Raw genomic sequence first — 18,211 nt, 5'->3', positions numbered from 1 at the left:
CACTTCAATGACTAAATCACACTTTTCTGGAGACTCATTTACATGTTTAACTGCTATTTTTACTTTTGCATAAGAAAGTGTGTTTTTCTTCTTCTGTTGTTGTTGTTGTTGTTGTTGTTGCCTCTCAGTGATGTAAGCTACTGTTTGTTTTGTTTGCTGCTGATCTTCAGGGAACATCACATCTACAATCATGTTTGTGAAAAGTGTAGAATGGGATCCAGAAACTGGTCTAAAGTTTAATCCACAATTATGTAACACTAAACAAACAAACAAACAAACACACAAACAATAAATCAGTAACATGGGTCACATAATGCTAAAATCTCACTACAGGATGGCTATGTCATTTTGAAGTGACAGTTACAGAAGGTTTGATGGATGGACAGATAGACAAGAAGACAGACAGATAGACTGAGACGGATGGACGGACGGACAGGCAGATAGATTAATCGATCGATATATAGACAAGAAGACAGTGAGATAGACAGACAGAGAGACAGACAGACAGATATAAAAGATCTCTCAGTAGATAGATAGATAGATGGATAGATAGACAGGCAGGCAGACAGACAGATAGATGAACAGATAAGTAGATAGATAGACAGACAGGCAGGCAGACAGACAGATAGATGAACAGATAAGTAGATAGATAGATAGATAGACAGACAGACAGACAGACAGACAGACAGATAGATAGACAGACAGACAGACAGACAGATAGATAGACAAAGATGGACGGATGGATAGACGAACAGATAGATAGATAGATCGATATATAGACAAGAAGACAGTAAGACAGACAGACAGAAAAACAGATAGATAAAAAATGTCAGAGAGACAGACAGATAGATAGACAGAGAAATAGATCAAAAATCTCTCAGATACATAGATAGATAGATATGTAGACAGACAGACAGACAGACAGATAGATAGATAGACAGACAAATAGACAGACAGATAGATAGATATATAGATAGATAGACAGACACATAGATAAATAGACAGACAGACAGACAGATAGACAGACAGACAAATAGACTGACAGACAGACAAATAGACAGACAGATAGATAGATAGATAGATAGATAGATAGATAGATAGATAGATAGATAGATAGACAGACAGACAAATAGACAGACAGATAGATAGATAGATAGATAGATAGATAGATAGATAGATAGACAAATAGACAGACAGACAGACAGATAGATAGATAGATAGATAGATAGATAGATAGATAGACAGACAGATAGATAAAAAAATCTGTCAGACAGACAGATAGATAGATAGATAGATAGATAGATAGATAGATAGATAGATAGATAGACAGACAGATCGACAGACAGACAGATAGACAGACAGATCGACAGACAGACAGATAGATAGATAGATAGATAGATAGATAGATAGATAGATAGACATACAGATCGACAGACAGACAGACAGATAGATAGATAGATAGATAGATAGATAGATAGATAGATATATAGATAGATAGATAGATAGACAGACAGACAGATAGATAGATAGATAGATAGATAGATAGATAGATAGATAGATAGATAGATAGACAGACAGATAGATAAAAAAATCTGTCAGACAGACAGATAGATAGATAGATAGATAGATAGATAGATAGACAGACAGACAGACAGATCGACAGACAGACAGATAGATAGATAGATAGATAGATAGATAGATAGACATACAGATCGACAGACAGACAGACAGATAGATAGATAGATAGATAGATAGATAGATAGATAGATATACAGAATATATGAACTGAATACAGCACATTAAAACTTCAGCTCTTTCAGTTTAAGAGAGAAAGGAGGGGAGACAGATGTTGCACAGCTGTTTAACCCTAAAGCCTCTAGGAGATACACTCAGTTCCACAATCAGGAAATGGTTCAAATAAGGAACTTTATTATTTTTATAGAGTGGAGTGCACTTCTCTGCTGCACTGCTGGAGTGTCTGCGTGTGTCTGCGTGTGTGTCTGCGTGTGTTTGCGTGTGTGTGTGTGTGTGTGTGTGTGTTGCCACTCTCAGTGAGCCACGGTGGGCGAGGCTCGTGCTCCGAAGCTCTAACTTCCACACACTCTTTTACCCACCCAGTCTACAGCCATGGGCTCGCGTTAAGGGCTGTAGGCTGCCGTGCTCTCCTCTGAAGAACTTCCCCGGTAGGAGGGCAGACGCTGCGTCGATAAAGGAGACGTGCAGGACGAGTATGTCCCTGAGATGTAGGAGAAGCTCGACCGCAGAAGAGTTCAGATCTTCCTTGAAAGAGTGAATGCGGTCCAACGGGCATGGAGTGGAGCGGAGGAGGAGGAGGAGGAGTGTGGTGAGCGTTTTACAACAACTTAGTAGATTTCACTGCTCAACTTTCTAACTGTATACTGACTGTGTTGGACACAGCAAGACAAAGCACGTCGAGCTCAAGAAGTATTGCGTCATGAGGACTGATGGGATTTCTACTCTCACTGTTGCTAAAAAGAGGCAGACAGACAGACAGACAGACAGACTACCTGGTATAACTGTACTTTCTAATCAGCCTCGTCTTCTTGTTTTATGCAGATAGCCTAGTTCAACCATATCCAGAACTTTCCCAAACTCTCTGTAGGTGTCTACTGTACCCTTCAGAGGTGGGGAGACCAGCCCAACACCACCCTCCAGTAGAAGTGCTGCTCCCTCTTGAAGTCATGACTCAGGTACACTCCTAAAAATATTTGTATGGATCTTAAAAAGGTGCTACATGATGTTCTTCGGGTGATGCCATGGAAGAACCACGTTAGGTTCCATAAAGAACCATGTTTGTAAAGAGATGTGTGAGTATGAAGAACCTTTTGAAGGTCTACAGAACCATCACTTTTAATCCGAAGGTTCTTCAGCACGGTTCTTTATGGAACTATAAGAGGTTCTTTAATGGCATCAGTCAAAGAACCATTTGTAGCATCTTTATTTTTAGGAGTGTAGATATGACGCCCACTATAGGTAGAGATGGGAACTCAGAATATTCACTAATTATGTCAAGTCATCCCAATATCTCAAAATTTCAGCATATTAAGCATAGATAGATAGATAGACAGACAGAGAGACAGACAGCTAGATAGACAGACAGACAGCTAGATACACAGACAGCTAGATAGACAGACAGATAGATAGACAGACAGCTAGATAGACAGACAGACAGACAGACAGACAGACAGATAGATTTTAAAAAATCTGTCAGAGAGACAGACAGATAGATAGACAGCTAGATTTAAAAAAATCTGTCAGAGAGACAGATAGATAGACAGACAGACATACACATAGATAGACAGATAGATAGATAGATAGATAGATTTAAAAAATCTGTCAGAGAGACAGACAGATAGACAGACAGACAGACAGACAGACAGACAGATCAATAGATAGACAGATAGATAGATAGATAGATTTAAAAAATCTGTCAGAGAGACAGACAGATAGACAGACAGACAGACAGACAGACAGACAGACAGACAGATAGATAGATAGATAGATAGATAGATAGGTAGATAGATAGACAGACAGACAGACAGACAGACAGACAGACAGATAGACAGACAGACAGACAGACAGACAGATAGATAGATAGATAAGTCAAAGAACCATTTGTAGCATCTTTATTTTTAGGAGTGTAGATATGACGCCCACTATAGGTAGAGATGGGAACTCACCTTTTTACAGTGGAGCATGTAAACAGACCATAATCTCTGACCTTTTATAATAAAACCATCTCTCAAACGTTCTGTTTTACCAGCGGGAGAACCGGCACTCGCCTTTCTCTGTTTATAAACCAGCGCTGGAAAACCCATTAAAAACTGAGAGGAGGCTAACGCTAATACTAATACACACACACACACTCTATATAAACCCCAATAACACACAGCACATTCACCATTTAAAAACCAGTTATTACACACCAGTACACCAACAACCACAGATATCAGCCCAGAGTGTGTACCACTACACACACACAGGAATTGACCTGACTGCAGTGTTGTAAAGGAGCTGGAAGCTGATTGGTCAGGGAGGAGAGTCAGACTGGATTATAAGATATTAAACACTATAAAACAGTCATTTTAAGAAAAGTCTCGACTAAACTAAATCAATACAAAATTAAAAGTTGGCTTTTTATCCAATCAGATCAGTGGGATCTGAAGACAGAGTGCAACACTGCCATCTAGTGGTCAGGGATTAACACAACACAAACTGAACCACTGTCTGAGACAAATCTTTACATGTAAAATTTTTCATTAATAATCAGTACTCTATTTTTGAGAATCAGTCACAGCATCACAAAACATAATATCGCAATACTTTGATCTATCAATTTTTTTTATCAACACCCCTACCAACTACCACCAATGCTATAAAGCTCTGTGGAGTAAAGCTATCCACACTGTATGTGTCCATATGGGAATTTTGAGCCAATACCAATATTTAATAATTTTTTCAAGTATATATCTGACAGTGTTTACAAAACTGATCATAATACGCTATACAGGCAAAAGTATTGGGACACTCATTCATGCTCAATCATAGTTTTTTTTTCTAAAATGGAGGATTGATCCTGCTTTTGTTGGAGTTTTCTTCTGTCCAAAAATTAAATAAACCTTGAGAATCAACACCGTATCTCAAAACACATCAGAATACTTATGTATTATATATATATCAACTTTTTTATATTTGGGAATCATAAGCTGCTATTTTGAGATTATGAATCATTATTTCATTACTTAGTTTAAAAAAAAAGATATATATTTTTTTACATATTATTTTTTTAAATCTAACTGGTGGGAATGGGCTTTTCCCATAATCCTTACTGCACGTCATCATCATGAGTGATTTACAGAAGGCTGGAATGGGAGAGCTATGACTTGTCTCTTTTCTATTGTCTACATGTTTGCTGAGGACTTTAAGGATTTAGAGATATTTCTCGCAGCGTTGCACATAAAGAGCTGCTTTAGTTGGTTTGACCAAACCTTATAAGCCACTCGGCGCACATACATCCTTACTGTTTATCACACCACCTCGAAACATGGTCAGGCATTGCATTACAACCCTTTTTGCAAAGCTTGTTTCAGTGGACTGTTTTAAGCTCCACTAGCCTAAGCCCACATTAAACCTGGCTCTTCTTAAGGAGCTGCATTCATTCAGCCTTATTGGATTAGGTTGTCTGCTCTCTGCCAATTAAATTGTTGGGCATTTGCTTCAGTTCCCTCGACAGCATGGGGTGAGCTGTTTAATTCTGTGTTCTAAGTCTCCTCAGAGAGAGCAGAAGATGTCCACTGTGTTCAGTGTGTGACGGCTAGAAAATAAGATATACAGTGGGATCCAAATGTCTGAGACAACATAACATTATAAAGCTGAAAATAAACAACAGAAGGTTGGATAAAGCAGATCTGAGCATTTAGGCTAATTTGACATTGACCATGTTTAAACTTTCTGATAGAAATATAATGTTTATCATATTATTTTTTTTGTCTTACCGCTTCCATTAAAGCTCATGTTCAGACGACTCTCAGATTATTACTTTTATTACTTTCTTATGTGTGCAGTATCCTTGGGTACCTTGAAAAGGTATTAAACTTTTTACATTTTGAAATTTATGTAAAATTTTCAGGGTCTACTTTCCCTCAGATTAATATACTGAACATATAATTTTGACGAAAACTATAAAAATAAAAGATCTAAGCATTTTCCCTTGTAGTCTCAGACTTTTGGACCCCACTGCATGCATGTTTACAACATGTCAAATTCATGTGTCACTATGCCATGATCTGAATCCGGTTCCACTGAAGCTATTCCTTTCAAATCAGCTAGAACAGAAATTGGTCAGAAATAAAAAAAAGAAAAATGACACAAACTGAGTTATTGGCTCAGATTCCCATATTGAAACATCCAGGGTGGATAGCTTTACTTCGCAGAGCTTTATAACACAGGTAAAAGAGGTGCTAAATGTTTTTAAATATTGTCAAAAATGAACAGAAACAAACCGCGATACTAAAATTTGTTCATCTGTAGTAGGAACATTTGTGGTTTTAATTAAATTATTGAGCAGGTGTCCCGATACTTTTGTCCATATAGTGTATTATAAACAATATTGTACGTATAATCACCGATATAAAACAACAACAACAAAAACCACTAGACTTTGTTCATCTGTAGTAGGAATGCATCTGGTTGAAAATTCATGAAATTAAAAATTTAATTATTGAGTAGGTGTCCCAATACTTTTGTCCATATAGTGTATTATAAACAATATTGTACGTATTATCACTGATATATACTCATGGATATAAAATAAAAAAAACAGCAAAAACTGACATATTGGAATTTGTTCATCTGTAGTAGGAACACATATGATGGAAAATTAAGTTGTGTTTTTTAAACCAATGATGGCAATTGCTCTTTATGGTCCCTAAAATGTTAACATTAGTTGGGAAAACACCTGGAGAGGTCGTGATCCCCATGAAATGTCCAGATGTCTTCTGCCAGAAGAACCTTTAGGGTTTTTTTAGCAGTGTCTCAGTCAGGCCCTCCTTCAGTAGTGCTCCTCTGCTGGGTTTTAGATACTAGATTTGCTCACAGTCTTCTGAAATACACTTAGCAAAATATGGGGAAGCATTTTATGTTGATATAAATTCTGTATATGCTGACTTTACTGTATTTGGTCATAGCGTAATTAAATTAAGCTCATACAGTGATTCACTTTTGAGTGCAGTTCAGCTTAGTTCAGCCAGTGCACTCAGTGGATGAGTACTCAATTGTTTTATTACTTTACACATAAGGGGTAATAACTGCGTAAAGGATATTCGTGACTCTGTAGGTCTAATGTCAGCTTTGAATATTGCAATACTGCTGAGTGTTTGGCTGAGGCTGGGCTACTGTGCTAAGATATCAGTATCATTTACAGCATTTGTAACCTTGCAAAAATAAATGCCAATGTTTTCAATAATGCTAAAACTATGTATATGGTCAAAGTTTCTACATACGCTATATGTACACTATATGTTTGTGGACACACCTTCTAATAAATGTTTCAGCTATATTAAGTTGCAGTAAAATAAGTATTGTACCATGCCTACTAATGCCAGACGTGGGCTATAGGGGTATAAAGCCCCCCAACATTGAGCTGTAGATCAGTGGAGGAACTGTGTTCTCTGGAATGATGGTGGTGCTCCATCGAATACTTTTGGGATGAGTTGGGGAGTTGGGGATGAGGTGGGTGCTGATCATCCAACATCCTGACCTCACTAACACTTTTGTCTCTGAATGCAATCAAATCCCCACAGCAATTCTCCTTCAAAACCTAGTAAAAAGGCCTTCTTCCCTGGACAAAAGAGACAACAAAAAGCAAAAGCAAGATCAAAGCAAGGAACATTGATTGAGCAGGTGTCCCAATACTTTTGTCTATATGGTGTCTTTTAAACAATATTGTATGTATCATTATATATTTAAAAAAAAATATTCAGTATTGGTGTTGGCTCAGAAATCTCATATCGAAACATCCAGTGTGGATAGCTTTATCTCACAGATCTTCATAGTATTGGTAGGAGTTGGTGGGGGTGTAAGAAAATATCGATATATAAAAGTATCACAATATTATTAATATTATTGTGATATTATCTGCGATACTGCTGTAAAACACAGCATTGATTTTTAATTAATAGTTTACATGGTTCAATTTGTGTTGTGTTAAATCCCAGTCCCACTGTATTGATTGGATAAAGAGAAAACTTAATGACTTGTAACCCCTGCATCGTGATATATACCATATCGTCAGGTTCTTGCCATCCCACAGCCCTGAAAGTTGATGCACTTTGTTAAAAACATGCTTTTTTAGCATCAGTACTGTCCCGTCTGCTGTAATGGTTAAGAAAAGCTCTGGTCAGGCTTTTAAGTTCAGAAAAAAATGAGGCCTATTAAAACAGGACTCTGGGATTTTTGGCTGTAGCTGCTAGTCTCCAGAGGAAGGAGGACCATACACTGAGGCTTGGGCAAAATGTTTATTTGGAGAGCACTGAGACATCCGTTTGCACTCTCTCCTCTGAGGCAATAGGGTGAAGTCACTGAAACAACAAGCAGGGCGCTGATAGCAACCGCCACCAACACCCTTTTCCACAGGGCCTGGTCTGCAAGGGAAGGGGAATTCAGAGAAATGACTGTTTCGATGTTTTGACTGCTTTGCTGACCAGATGTGTGCATGCAAGGGCTTGTGTCTTTCTTTACTGATTGCAGTAATGTAGTGCTTTCGTAGGAGGTACACTGTGTGTGACAAAATCCAAGGATGTTATCATGCATGGCCGTGCGCTCAAGTGCTTTATCGTACCTGTTTTGTTATCCAAGCAAGTTATATAAGGGCAAACCTTTAGCCCAAGGCCACAGTGGATTGGCCTAAGCGATAGCTGTACATTTAGCGGGAGTGCATGCTGGCGTGCACTTTTCCACTAATTTGTAATCAGTTTTATGCCAGCTCATGCTGACATCCCTTTTGGCCCACTTGGTTGGCAGTTAAATGATCATGGATCACCTCTGTCCGACATCAAAATGCGTGCAGTAGTGTTTGCACACACACACAAAAAAAAAATGGTCAAACATTGAAGAGGTTTAAATTCAGGTCATCAACCGAAACAAAAGCTGCATGGTCGATAGATACGCTAGTATAATTATTAGTGCTTAGCACAGGCAGCATTCACCGTGTTTTAAGGAGAGCATCTTCACCCAAGAGGTATGTAGAACTTTAATCAGTGTTTACTTTGGTTTTAAGCTTTACTAAGGTTTTAAGGTTTGTTTATTTGACAGTGAGTGTCTGTTTGAACATTTATTAGCATTTCAGTGCCGTCACGCAAAACCTCCATCCCTATAATGCTAATTTTACAGGAGGATAAAAATGTACATTTTTTTTACTATTATAACATTTTTGTCATTTTCTATTGGTCCATTTATTATGAAATTGTGATAAAATGTAAAGAACAACTACAAGATTCAAATTATGGCAAAAAGTGAAAACTGGCAAAAATGGAGATACAAAGTATTCTCATGACAGCATGCATGCACCCCAATTCTGGGGTTTCTGCAGTTTACAGTTTGCTATTATTCTCTGCCACAGCATTATAGGCATCAAAACAGGATTTCAGCAGCGCTGTTACATATTTGTCCTCTCATTAATGAGAAACCTCAGCATCTCCCATCCATGTCTTTAAAAAGCCTTGCGTCCTACTAAGCATGAAAATCTACTGTAATTGAAGAAGAAGAAAACAAGGAATGCAGTCTTTGATCATTAGAATTAGGTCCAATCCTCTGAGAGTCTAAGGAAAAAAAAAGAAAGAAATTAGGGCTGGCAAGTTGCTGTTGCTTCAGGAGTTACAGAGAACTACAAACTCAAAAGCTTGTAATAAGTATGTATTGTTCAGTTTGTGTTGGTGTAATGTTGTTTGTTTGTTTATGATTTAGTGTTGTAATCTCACTTTACCTTTCATTAAAACATGCTGTGATTTTAGTTCAGTGTTCATTAGCACATCAAGGCCCTTATATACAGCCTAATACACAGCCTTATATACAGTGTTTAACCAAATACCATATATATATAGAAGTAAAATAAAAAAAGAAATATATATATATTATTTATTTATTTATTTACTATATTTTTATCCATTTTACTTGAATGTGACTGGACAGTCAACTGCTTTCACTGCTTTTTCATTTCAAGGCTATAAGTCTATATATATATATATATATATATATATATATATATATATATATATATATATATATATAGCCTATATAAATATATAGAAATAAAGGGAAAATAAATATGAAAATGAAAAGATATTTAAAAAAAGCTAAATAAAAATGTATTAAAATTATAGACAAGAAATATAAAATAAAGTAAAAGTAATACAAGTCTGTTTATGCAGTATTTCATTATAGTTTTGGTTTATTTTTGTTCTGTAGGTCTGATTACTTTTGACAGTTGAAGACTAGACCATAAACATAGTGTTATACTGTGCTTCTGGATCCTTTTCAAGCCATTGTCAGACCGTAACGGTTGCTGTGTTCTGATTACAGCAACATTACAGTGTAAAGTAGTTGGTTGATGTGGGCTCAACCCATTGAAGCACTGACGGAGGGAAGTGCCTAGCTGATTACCCTGGTGAAGAGGTTGTAATGTGGTAGGTGATTAGAATAGGGGCTAAGGGAATGTGCTGGGCCTCAAGCATAATACGGTGTAGGGTTTTTTCTTTTTGTCCTGTAGTGTTTTACACAATATATATTAAGAAATATGGTAAAATATACAAATAAAAGAAGATCAAAATTGAAGAGATAAAAATAATAAAAATACAGATATAAGAAATATATAGGAATTCAAATGTAAAATAAACTATAGAGATAAGAATTATATAGAAGTAAAAAATAAGCTAAAAGTTGGATTTATAAAGTACAGAATGTGCCAAGGTGAGTTTACAATGTACTCCACGTAATAAAGTGCTAGATCCATTCCGTGTCCTGAGTGTTTGGGCTACTTTGTTTACATGGCCTTACACTAGCGTTTACATAACCTGACACCACACATTGCAACAGTTTGTTCTGGTGCATAAGTTACACTCATTACCTCTACGAGTGATGTTTGTTGTTCTGGAACAAGCCAGTTTTTCATACTAGGGCACATGTTGCTTTGTTCTGTTGGGAAAGTTCTTCTAAAACAAGCCCAGTCTGAATATTTTCAACATGCACTACATTGACAAAAGTATTGGGACACATGCTCATTCATTGTTTTTTTCAAAATCAAGGTTATAAAAAAGTACATTTTGTCCAGGAAATGGGGTTTTACTAGATTTTGGAGCATTGCAGGATGTTGGATGATCACCACCCCACCGCATCCCCAACTTATCTCAAAAGTATTGGATGAAGCACCATCCATCATTCCAGTGAACACAGTTCCACTGCTGCACAGCTCAACGCTGGGAGGCTTTATAGCCCTCTAGGCAATACTTGTCTACAAGGGCTAGACAAGCTGTATGCAACTTGCAGCTGAAAGCAGCTGAATGCATTCATTAGAAGGGGTGTCCACAAATATTTGGACATATAGTATATCACAGAATTCTGCAAACTTGCAATTTAGGGCATACTTGCAATTTAGGCCTTACAGACCTGTAGTAGCTTGTTTTGACTTTTCCCATGACCATTTCTGACCTTACTTTATCCCTTATTATTGTACAAACAAGCTGTACCTTTAAGTCTGATTTATGTAAATGACCTATGTTCTGATTAGCTTCTTTGCATTGTGACTATTGCAGCCTATTGGCACAGGCAGCACTACTTGGTGCTGCTCAGATGACTCTAAAGTGCCATTCTGTTGCACCACTTAATCATTTGCATGTGTTCTCTTCACAGAGCACCATGGTGGCCTTACTGTGTCTCGCCCTGCCCTCTCTGCTAGCTGTGATCACTGCAGGAGAGGTGAAGAACTGCCACCCACAGTGCCGCTGCGAGGTGGAAAGCTATGGTTTGTTCGACAGCTTCAGCTTGACCAAGGTGGACTGCAGTGGGGTTGGTCCGGGTACTGCCCCTGTTCCCATTCCACTAGACACCTCACATCTGGACTTGTCCCACAACTCCATCAGCTCCATCACTGACTCCATGTTGTCTGGACCAGGCTACACCACCCTGGTCAGCCTTGACCTTAGCAACAACCTCATCACCAGGGTCAGCCCGCAGGCGTTCTCCAAACTCCGCTACCTGGAGACTCTGGACCTAAGTCAGAATGCACTGGAGAGCCTTGGAGATGGCTGCTTCTCTGGGCTTCCATTGGCTGACGTGGACCTCAGTGACAACAGATTCCAGGACTTTAACCTGGATCTCTTCACCACCAGAGGCCAGGAGACCCCGATTACTGTAGATCTTTCCAACAACCGCCTCACTACAGTCTCCAGAAATCCGAAAGGCCATGCTCCATATATTAAGGGCCTGACACTAGCAGGAAATAGGCTGAGGACGGTGCCCAAACTTGCAGGAATTCCCTTACAGTATCTGAGCCTGGATGGAAATCTCATCACCAGCATTGAAGAGGGCGCCTTTGAGGAGATGAAAGATCTCGTCTATCTGTCTCTCAGCGGCCTGTCTGAGCTGTCAACAGTACAACCCGGCAGCTTTAGAGGCCTGAGGAACCTGCAGGTCCTGGACCTCTCAAACAACCTTCAGCTCAAGGGTGTAAGGCCAGATATGTTCAGTGGACTGACTTCTTTACAGGAGCTCAATTTGTCCAAGTCTGTAGTCACCCCGTTGCCTGCGACCGTCTTCGACCACATGCCAAGTATAAAAAGTGTAACTCTGGGGCCAAATATGCATTGCTGGAAGACACACAAGCCAGGTCAATTTCACAGACAGATCGGACAGGCAAAAGCTAACGATATACTAACCTGTGATGTCGCTGGAATTGTCTCATGAAATAAATAACTGTTATTTTTTCACTTTTAGGTGCCTTATTGTTCTCAGGCCAAGATTTGCCATTACTTCTAGCAAAGTTGAACTTCACCATCAATCAAAATAGCACAGTTTTTGTACTTGAAGGCTCACAAAGTTTCTGATATTTAACATATTCTAATGTACAGTACTAGGAGTTCTGTAGAGGCTCCCTTGCACTTTAAGTAGCACGTCCTTTTCGCTCTTGAGAAACAGAAGTGCCGATGGCGCAGTGCTTTGGTGCAATGTCTTAGGAGAACCAGTTTGGGTCCTAGTCCTTCATATAATGTAAATGTTCTGTTCCAGTGTTCCAGCTTTTTCCCCAAATGACGTTTAAGTTAAGAACTATTGAGGACCTTTATTTACTAAAGTAATGTATTTAAAGAGTGTATTCTCTTCCTCTACAGTCAATGCGCTAAAGTTCTTGCTGTTCCTCACTTGAAGTTTCATGTTATTTTTGGTAAATATATTTTTAAGGGGTTTGGATGGGATTAGTAATTCTATATTCTCCGCAGCACAGTCTCTGTGGATGTGGCCCCAGGCCACACGAGAACCACTTTAAACCTTGAAACCAAAGGAGAGTTTTGAATGAATGTCGAGTGCCTTAATGTGACATCCTGCACGTACTTCTGCAGGGTGCTCTGACCTAGACCGGACAGTTTAAGAGAAGGTTAACCCTACTCTGAACTGACTGAAACTGATCTCAACCTGAAGGGTTCACTTCCTACGACAGGTCGCATGAAGCTAAAGTTTGAATGAAAACCTTGTTTTATAAAAATTGAAGACTTTATTGTAATTCTTATTTATATTATGAACATTTCAACGAATGCATGTATTGGAAAAGATGTACACTCTGGACCATTTGGCATTTAATCAGATTTGACTGCAATTTTACCAATGAAATCCAACAAGATTGCAGTGTGATCCATTTGACACTCATATGTTACACACTTTTCCATGCACTCTATGTGTTTTGCACTTTTTGGTCATGAAGCGAGCCGAGATTGCTTGAAACTAAAGTCTCTGTTGTGTATAGAGTTGTATATATGTTTGTACAAGCTGAATGCATTAAATAAACACTATAAATTTGACAATTTCCAATGTAGTCTTTTCCATTTACTGTTTCTTTAATGTACAAGATAGAGACATAAGTATTGGGACACTTCCTCATTCATTATTTCTTCCAAAACACAATCCAGAGTATTAAAAAAAAAAGTTTATCCTGCTTTTTGTTTGTTGGGGTAACTGTCTCTGGGGCATTGTTGTGAGGATTTGATTGCATCATTCTAGAGAAAACAATTCTTCCACTGCTTTACAGCGCATTGCTTAGGGGCTTTTTACCCCTCTAGCCCAGGCCTGGCATTAGGCATGGTGCTAATAGGTTTATCTACTCCAGAGAGTCCTATACTATTGATAATATGTCTCTACAGGGACTAAACAAGCTGTGTGTGTGTATTTGCACATCTGTGTCAGCAACGGGTGCAACGTTAAGTAGCTGAATCCATTCGTTAGAAGGGGTGTCCACAAATAATTGGATAGCATATAGTTTATTGCACTGTTTTACAGTGCTTTACGCAATTCCTTTCCCAATGCACACTCGCTCAGAATTCCCCTCAGCTTTCCAAATTCTGCTGACTCACGAGGAGCCTGAAGTCATAATAACAGTTCATCTAATGTGGCTCTCATTCTGTCCAATTCACCAAAGTGTCTGCCCTTTGTTTATTAGAAACACACCCAGTGCTCAGCCCAGGACAGAGCTTAAAAAAGAGGACAAGTCATTCTCACACACACACACACAGTTATAGTCAAGTGCTATGAGACACTGCTGGACAGCAGTCTGATGGAAAAGGCTAAAATGGCAGCCCACACTCTCCAGATGACTTCAGCCTGGAAGCGCATTCATTGTGGGTTGGAGCGCAGGCCTGCCCAGGCCGCTTCACAGACACTGAGGGTATTCACATATCCCCTTAGCAGCTCTGAATTAATGCCAGCATTCAGCTCTTTGAAATTCTAGGAGACTTTAGTGCCAGAGATATGTCCCCTTCAGTTTCTTCCTCCAAAGCACAAGAAAAGGGCTGACCCTAGCTTTTTCTAATGGCCTCCGCTCTCAGGCGTCTCTGAGCTCATTCCCCTGGATGAGAAAAGTAAATACACTGACACAGCAGAGGTTGACTCAGATAAACACGGATGAGCAGGAAAACAAACTGCCCGGAGCTGGTCACGTTTATTTTCTCAGTGCCTTATGCCAAGCATTTGCCTAACTCTGGAGACCTTTCACAACATTAAAACAGCCTTTTTTGGAATCCCCCTCTCCAAAAATGGCAACTTTACAGGAGAAAGCAAAAACCTCTTAACTTCCAATAGAGGACAACGTAAAAGGATTTTATTATAAGTCATTTTGGAGCATTTCTACTGGTCCAATTCACATGAAAAGAACAACTGCCACACTAAAATGATATCAAGCTGAAATACAGATACAAGATTATAGGATAAACAGGGACAGGATACTCACAATGAGCCTCCTTCACCAATGTCTTCCTAAGAAGTTGTTTGTGAGAAAGACCCTAACAAAAGGCTACGTCAGATTAATGGTTGGTGTAACACAACTTATAACACCAACTTATACTATATCTGGGGTTCGATTCCCAGTGTGGGTGACTGTGCTACACTACCAATAAGAGTCCCTGGGCAAGACTCCTAACACTACATTGGCCGACCTCTGTAACACACGTAACCATAAAAGCCACTCTAGATAAGAGCGTCAGATTGATGCTATAAATTTAAGGTAAACGATGTGTTTTTAGTGCAGAATTGTTTACAGCTCTCCTCTTGTAATGCTTATACCTGCTTCAGAGCATTTACACCATTAGTTTATGGGTTAGTTGAACGTCCGACTGGTGGCTTGCCGTCCAGATAATAACAGGGCTGGTTCCGTAGGTCTTGTTGGTATTAGCATTACAAGAACATTAGTAGAACGTTGTTGTGGACGCCCCAAGCAACATGTTTTTGGCTTTGGACTGAGCTTATACCACAGGTCTAAACTCTCCTGTGCTTCAGTTTGCTTCGCTGGTTTTTAATTTTGCTCTGTCGAATTTATTGAAGGCTCAATATCCAAAAAATTTACTGTTAGCTTGATGCTAAGGTAGTAGGCAAATCCCCATTCCCTGGCTGACTGTTTAAATGAGTGCTAACTTAGTGGGGCTAACATATAGCCTAAATAAAAGCTTCTTTCAAAGAGGGTTAAAGGTTTCTGTGTTAGCAAATGTTACTAAATGTTAATTTAATGGTCTTTGTTTTTTTTAAATGTTGTCTTTTTTTTTTTGCGCATATCTACAATTTTTCTACATGAGTTGAACACCTGTGTTTACACTGTAAAAACCCCCCAAAAAATCAAAATGACCTCCAATAGGTGCCACATTTTTTTTAGAATACAATACATTCGCCATACCCGATATAAAATGCTAAGGAGACCTTAGGAAAGTTTGCTTCTTCTATAAAATGAAGTAATAATAATAAAATAAAAAGTTAAAATATTAAGTAAACTGAAGCAAGCTTAGTTTATCTGTACAGCGTCTTTAATTCAAAGTGTTTCAAAGTGTTTCCATAAACATAATAAAATAATACACAGATAATGCAGCTTAACCTCTTTACGCAGACAGGCTTATTACCCACTACAGTGAGGCATATTACAGAAACTACAGGGACTTGGTGGGGCTATTCTCTGGGCTGGAAGCTTGACATCACACTTTTTAACGCCTCAGAAAAGCTTTTGCTATAATAATTTTAAAAAGTTAAAAATGAATTAAAGTTAAAAATAAATTAAAAAGAATAAATGCTTCCTCTAATAAATTACCATATTAGAGACACTGCGGTTAAGAAGTTAATAGTCTCCCAGGCATCCACTGTATGAAACTCTATATGGTTTTCCCTGTGTATTTTCCTTGAAGGAGGTGTTATCCTTAGGACTTAGGACTTAGCCACAATACCCTGCAAGAGCACAGTGTTCTTAAAAGGCAGTGTTTATGTCTTTATGAATGCACACCGTGTTGCAGTGGGTGAGAGGGTGAATAAAGCTTATCAGCTGTTGTGAGAACAAAGTTCAGTTTGTTTAAGTGTTTAAATACATCGTCTGTGTGACAGTGTAAGAAGTGGGATGCAGTTCAGTGACTTGGCGAAATACGCCTGTCTGCTTTAGAGGGTGTGAAAATACACCTGTGTTTTCGGAATGAACGGCATGGCAGGGCAAAAATCGGTGACACTGTAAAGTGCTTCGTGAACACGGTCATATTGGGGAGGTTTGCACTCAGAGGATGAAAGAAATACTTCCAGTCCCAGTAGATTTCAAATACAGACGCTATGTGCTGGACATTCAGGACTCCCTTCAGCAATGGAAGACCTGAAAACACAAAGTGACACAATGGCCTATGGTTGGGTAAGACTTTGTAGGAGTACCGTGTTATTTGCCAATGGTGACCATTGACTTTGTTTGGTTACTGCTGTAACTCTGAGATTTTTGAGTAAGCACTACACAGCATATGGTCACTGCCACACATAAACGTTTTAGTGGATGTAAATGTCTAAAGATTTTATTCTGAGTCATCTTAGAGCATCATGGAGATTTTTACACAATATATATATATATATATATATATATATATATATATATATATATATATATATGTATACAGTGGATCACAAAAGTGAGTACACCCCTCACATTTCTGGAGATATTTAAGTATATCTTTTCATGGGACAACACTGACAAAATGACACTTTGACACAATGAAAAGTAGTCTGTGTGCAGCTTATATAACAGTGTAAATTTATTCTTCCCTCAAAATAACTCAATATACAGCCATTAATGTCTAAACCACCAGCTATATATATATAGTTGTTTTGTTTAAAAAAAAAAAAGAAAAAAGAAAAAAAAGAGGACACTGGGGACACATGACCGTCCGTTGTGGTTAGGATGTTGTGGCCAGGGGGCTTCAAGTAGGCCTAGGAACGCCACAGTGTGTGTGTATGAGGGTAAGAGGGGCTTGAATACCTCTAAAATCACGTAAGTTTGTTTGTTGAACATTAATACATAAACATTTACTCATTTACCAAAACTAATAAATAACCCTAATAGCCTTTTAGTTCAACTTGAGTGTCTCACAAGTAAAATGATCAAAACATTTTTCTTTTACCATATTAATAAATACTTCAATAAACTCTCCTGTGCTTCAGTTTGCTTCGCTGGTTTTTAATTTTGCTCTGTTGAATTTATTGAAGGACTGAATATCCAAAATTCACCACTGTTAGCTTGATGCTAAGGTAGTAGGCACATCCCCATTCCCTGGCTGACTGTTTAAATGAGTGCTAACTTAGTGGGGCTAACATATAGCCTAAATAAAAGTTTCTTTCAAAGAGGGTTAAAGGTTTCTGTGTTAGCAAATGTTACTAAATGTTAATTTAATAGTCTTTGTTTTTTCTAAATGTTACATTATGTTTTTCTTTTTTTTGCGCATATCTACAAATGTTCTACATGAGTTGAACACCTGTGTTTACACTGTAAAAACAAAAAAAAATCATAATGACCTCCAATAGGTGCCACGATTTTTTTAGAATACAATACATTCGCCGTACCCGATATAAAATGCTAAGGAGACCTTAGGAAAGTTTGCTTCTTCTATAAAATGAAGTAATAATAATAAAATATTAAGTAAACCGAAGCAAG

At 38.3% G+C, this 18,211-nt stretch overlaps 1 protein-coding gene across 4 annotated transcripts; it reads left to right on the top strand.

Annotated features, from left to right (window-relative positions):
* Window positions 1-2,067: 2,067 nt before the first annotated feature.
* Window positions 2,068-13,593, top strand: tsku (tsukushi small leucine rich proteoglycan homolog (Xenopus laevis)). Of its 4 annotated transcripts, XM_072691555.1 has the most exons (3): window positions 2,357-2,531; window positions 2,624-2,711; window positions 11,425-13,593. In XM_072691555.1, exons 2-3 carry the CDS (start codon window positions 2,703-2,705, stop codon window positions 12,475-12,477), a joined length of 1,062 nt encoding a protein of 353 aa, XP_072547656.1. In that variant the 5' UTR covers window positions 2,357-2,531; window positions 2,624-2,702; the 3' UTR covers window positions 12,478-13,593. The 4 variants fall into 4 exon arrangements, with proteins under 4 accessions (XP_072547654.1, XP_072547656.1, XP_072547655.1 ...); XM_072691553.1 differs by lacking the exons at window positions 2,357-2,531; window positions 2,624-2,711 and adding an exon at window positions 2,068-2,344; XM_072691554.1 differs by having other exon boundaries at window positions 2,357-2,711.
* Window positions 13,594-18,211: the final 4,618 nt, after the last annotated feature.

This window comes from Salminus brasiliensis, chromosome 11 (genome assembly GCF_030463535.1).
Source record: "Salminus brasiliensis chromosome 11, fSalBra1.hap2, whole genome shotgun sequence".
In the NCBI taxonomy this organism is placed as follows: Eukaryota; Metazoa; Chordata; class Actinopteri; order Characiformes; family Bryconidae; genus Salminus; species Salminus brasiliensis.
This window is presented reverse-complemented; position numbering and strand designations above follow the sequence as displayed.

Bases quoted from the DNA above. Each gene is read 5' to 3' on its own strand.
- tsku (XM_072691553.1), top strand. From the start codon at position 2,294: ATGCGGTCCAACGGGCATGGAGTGGAGCGGAGGAGGAGGAGGAGGAGT. The intron at 2,345-11,424 runs GTGAGCGTTTTA...TTCTCTTCACAG, and splicing joins GGAGGAGGAGGAGGAGTGTG to AGCACCATGGTGGCCTTACT.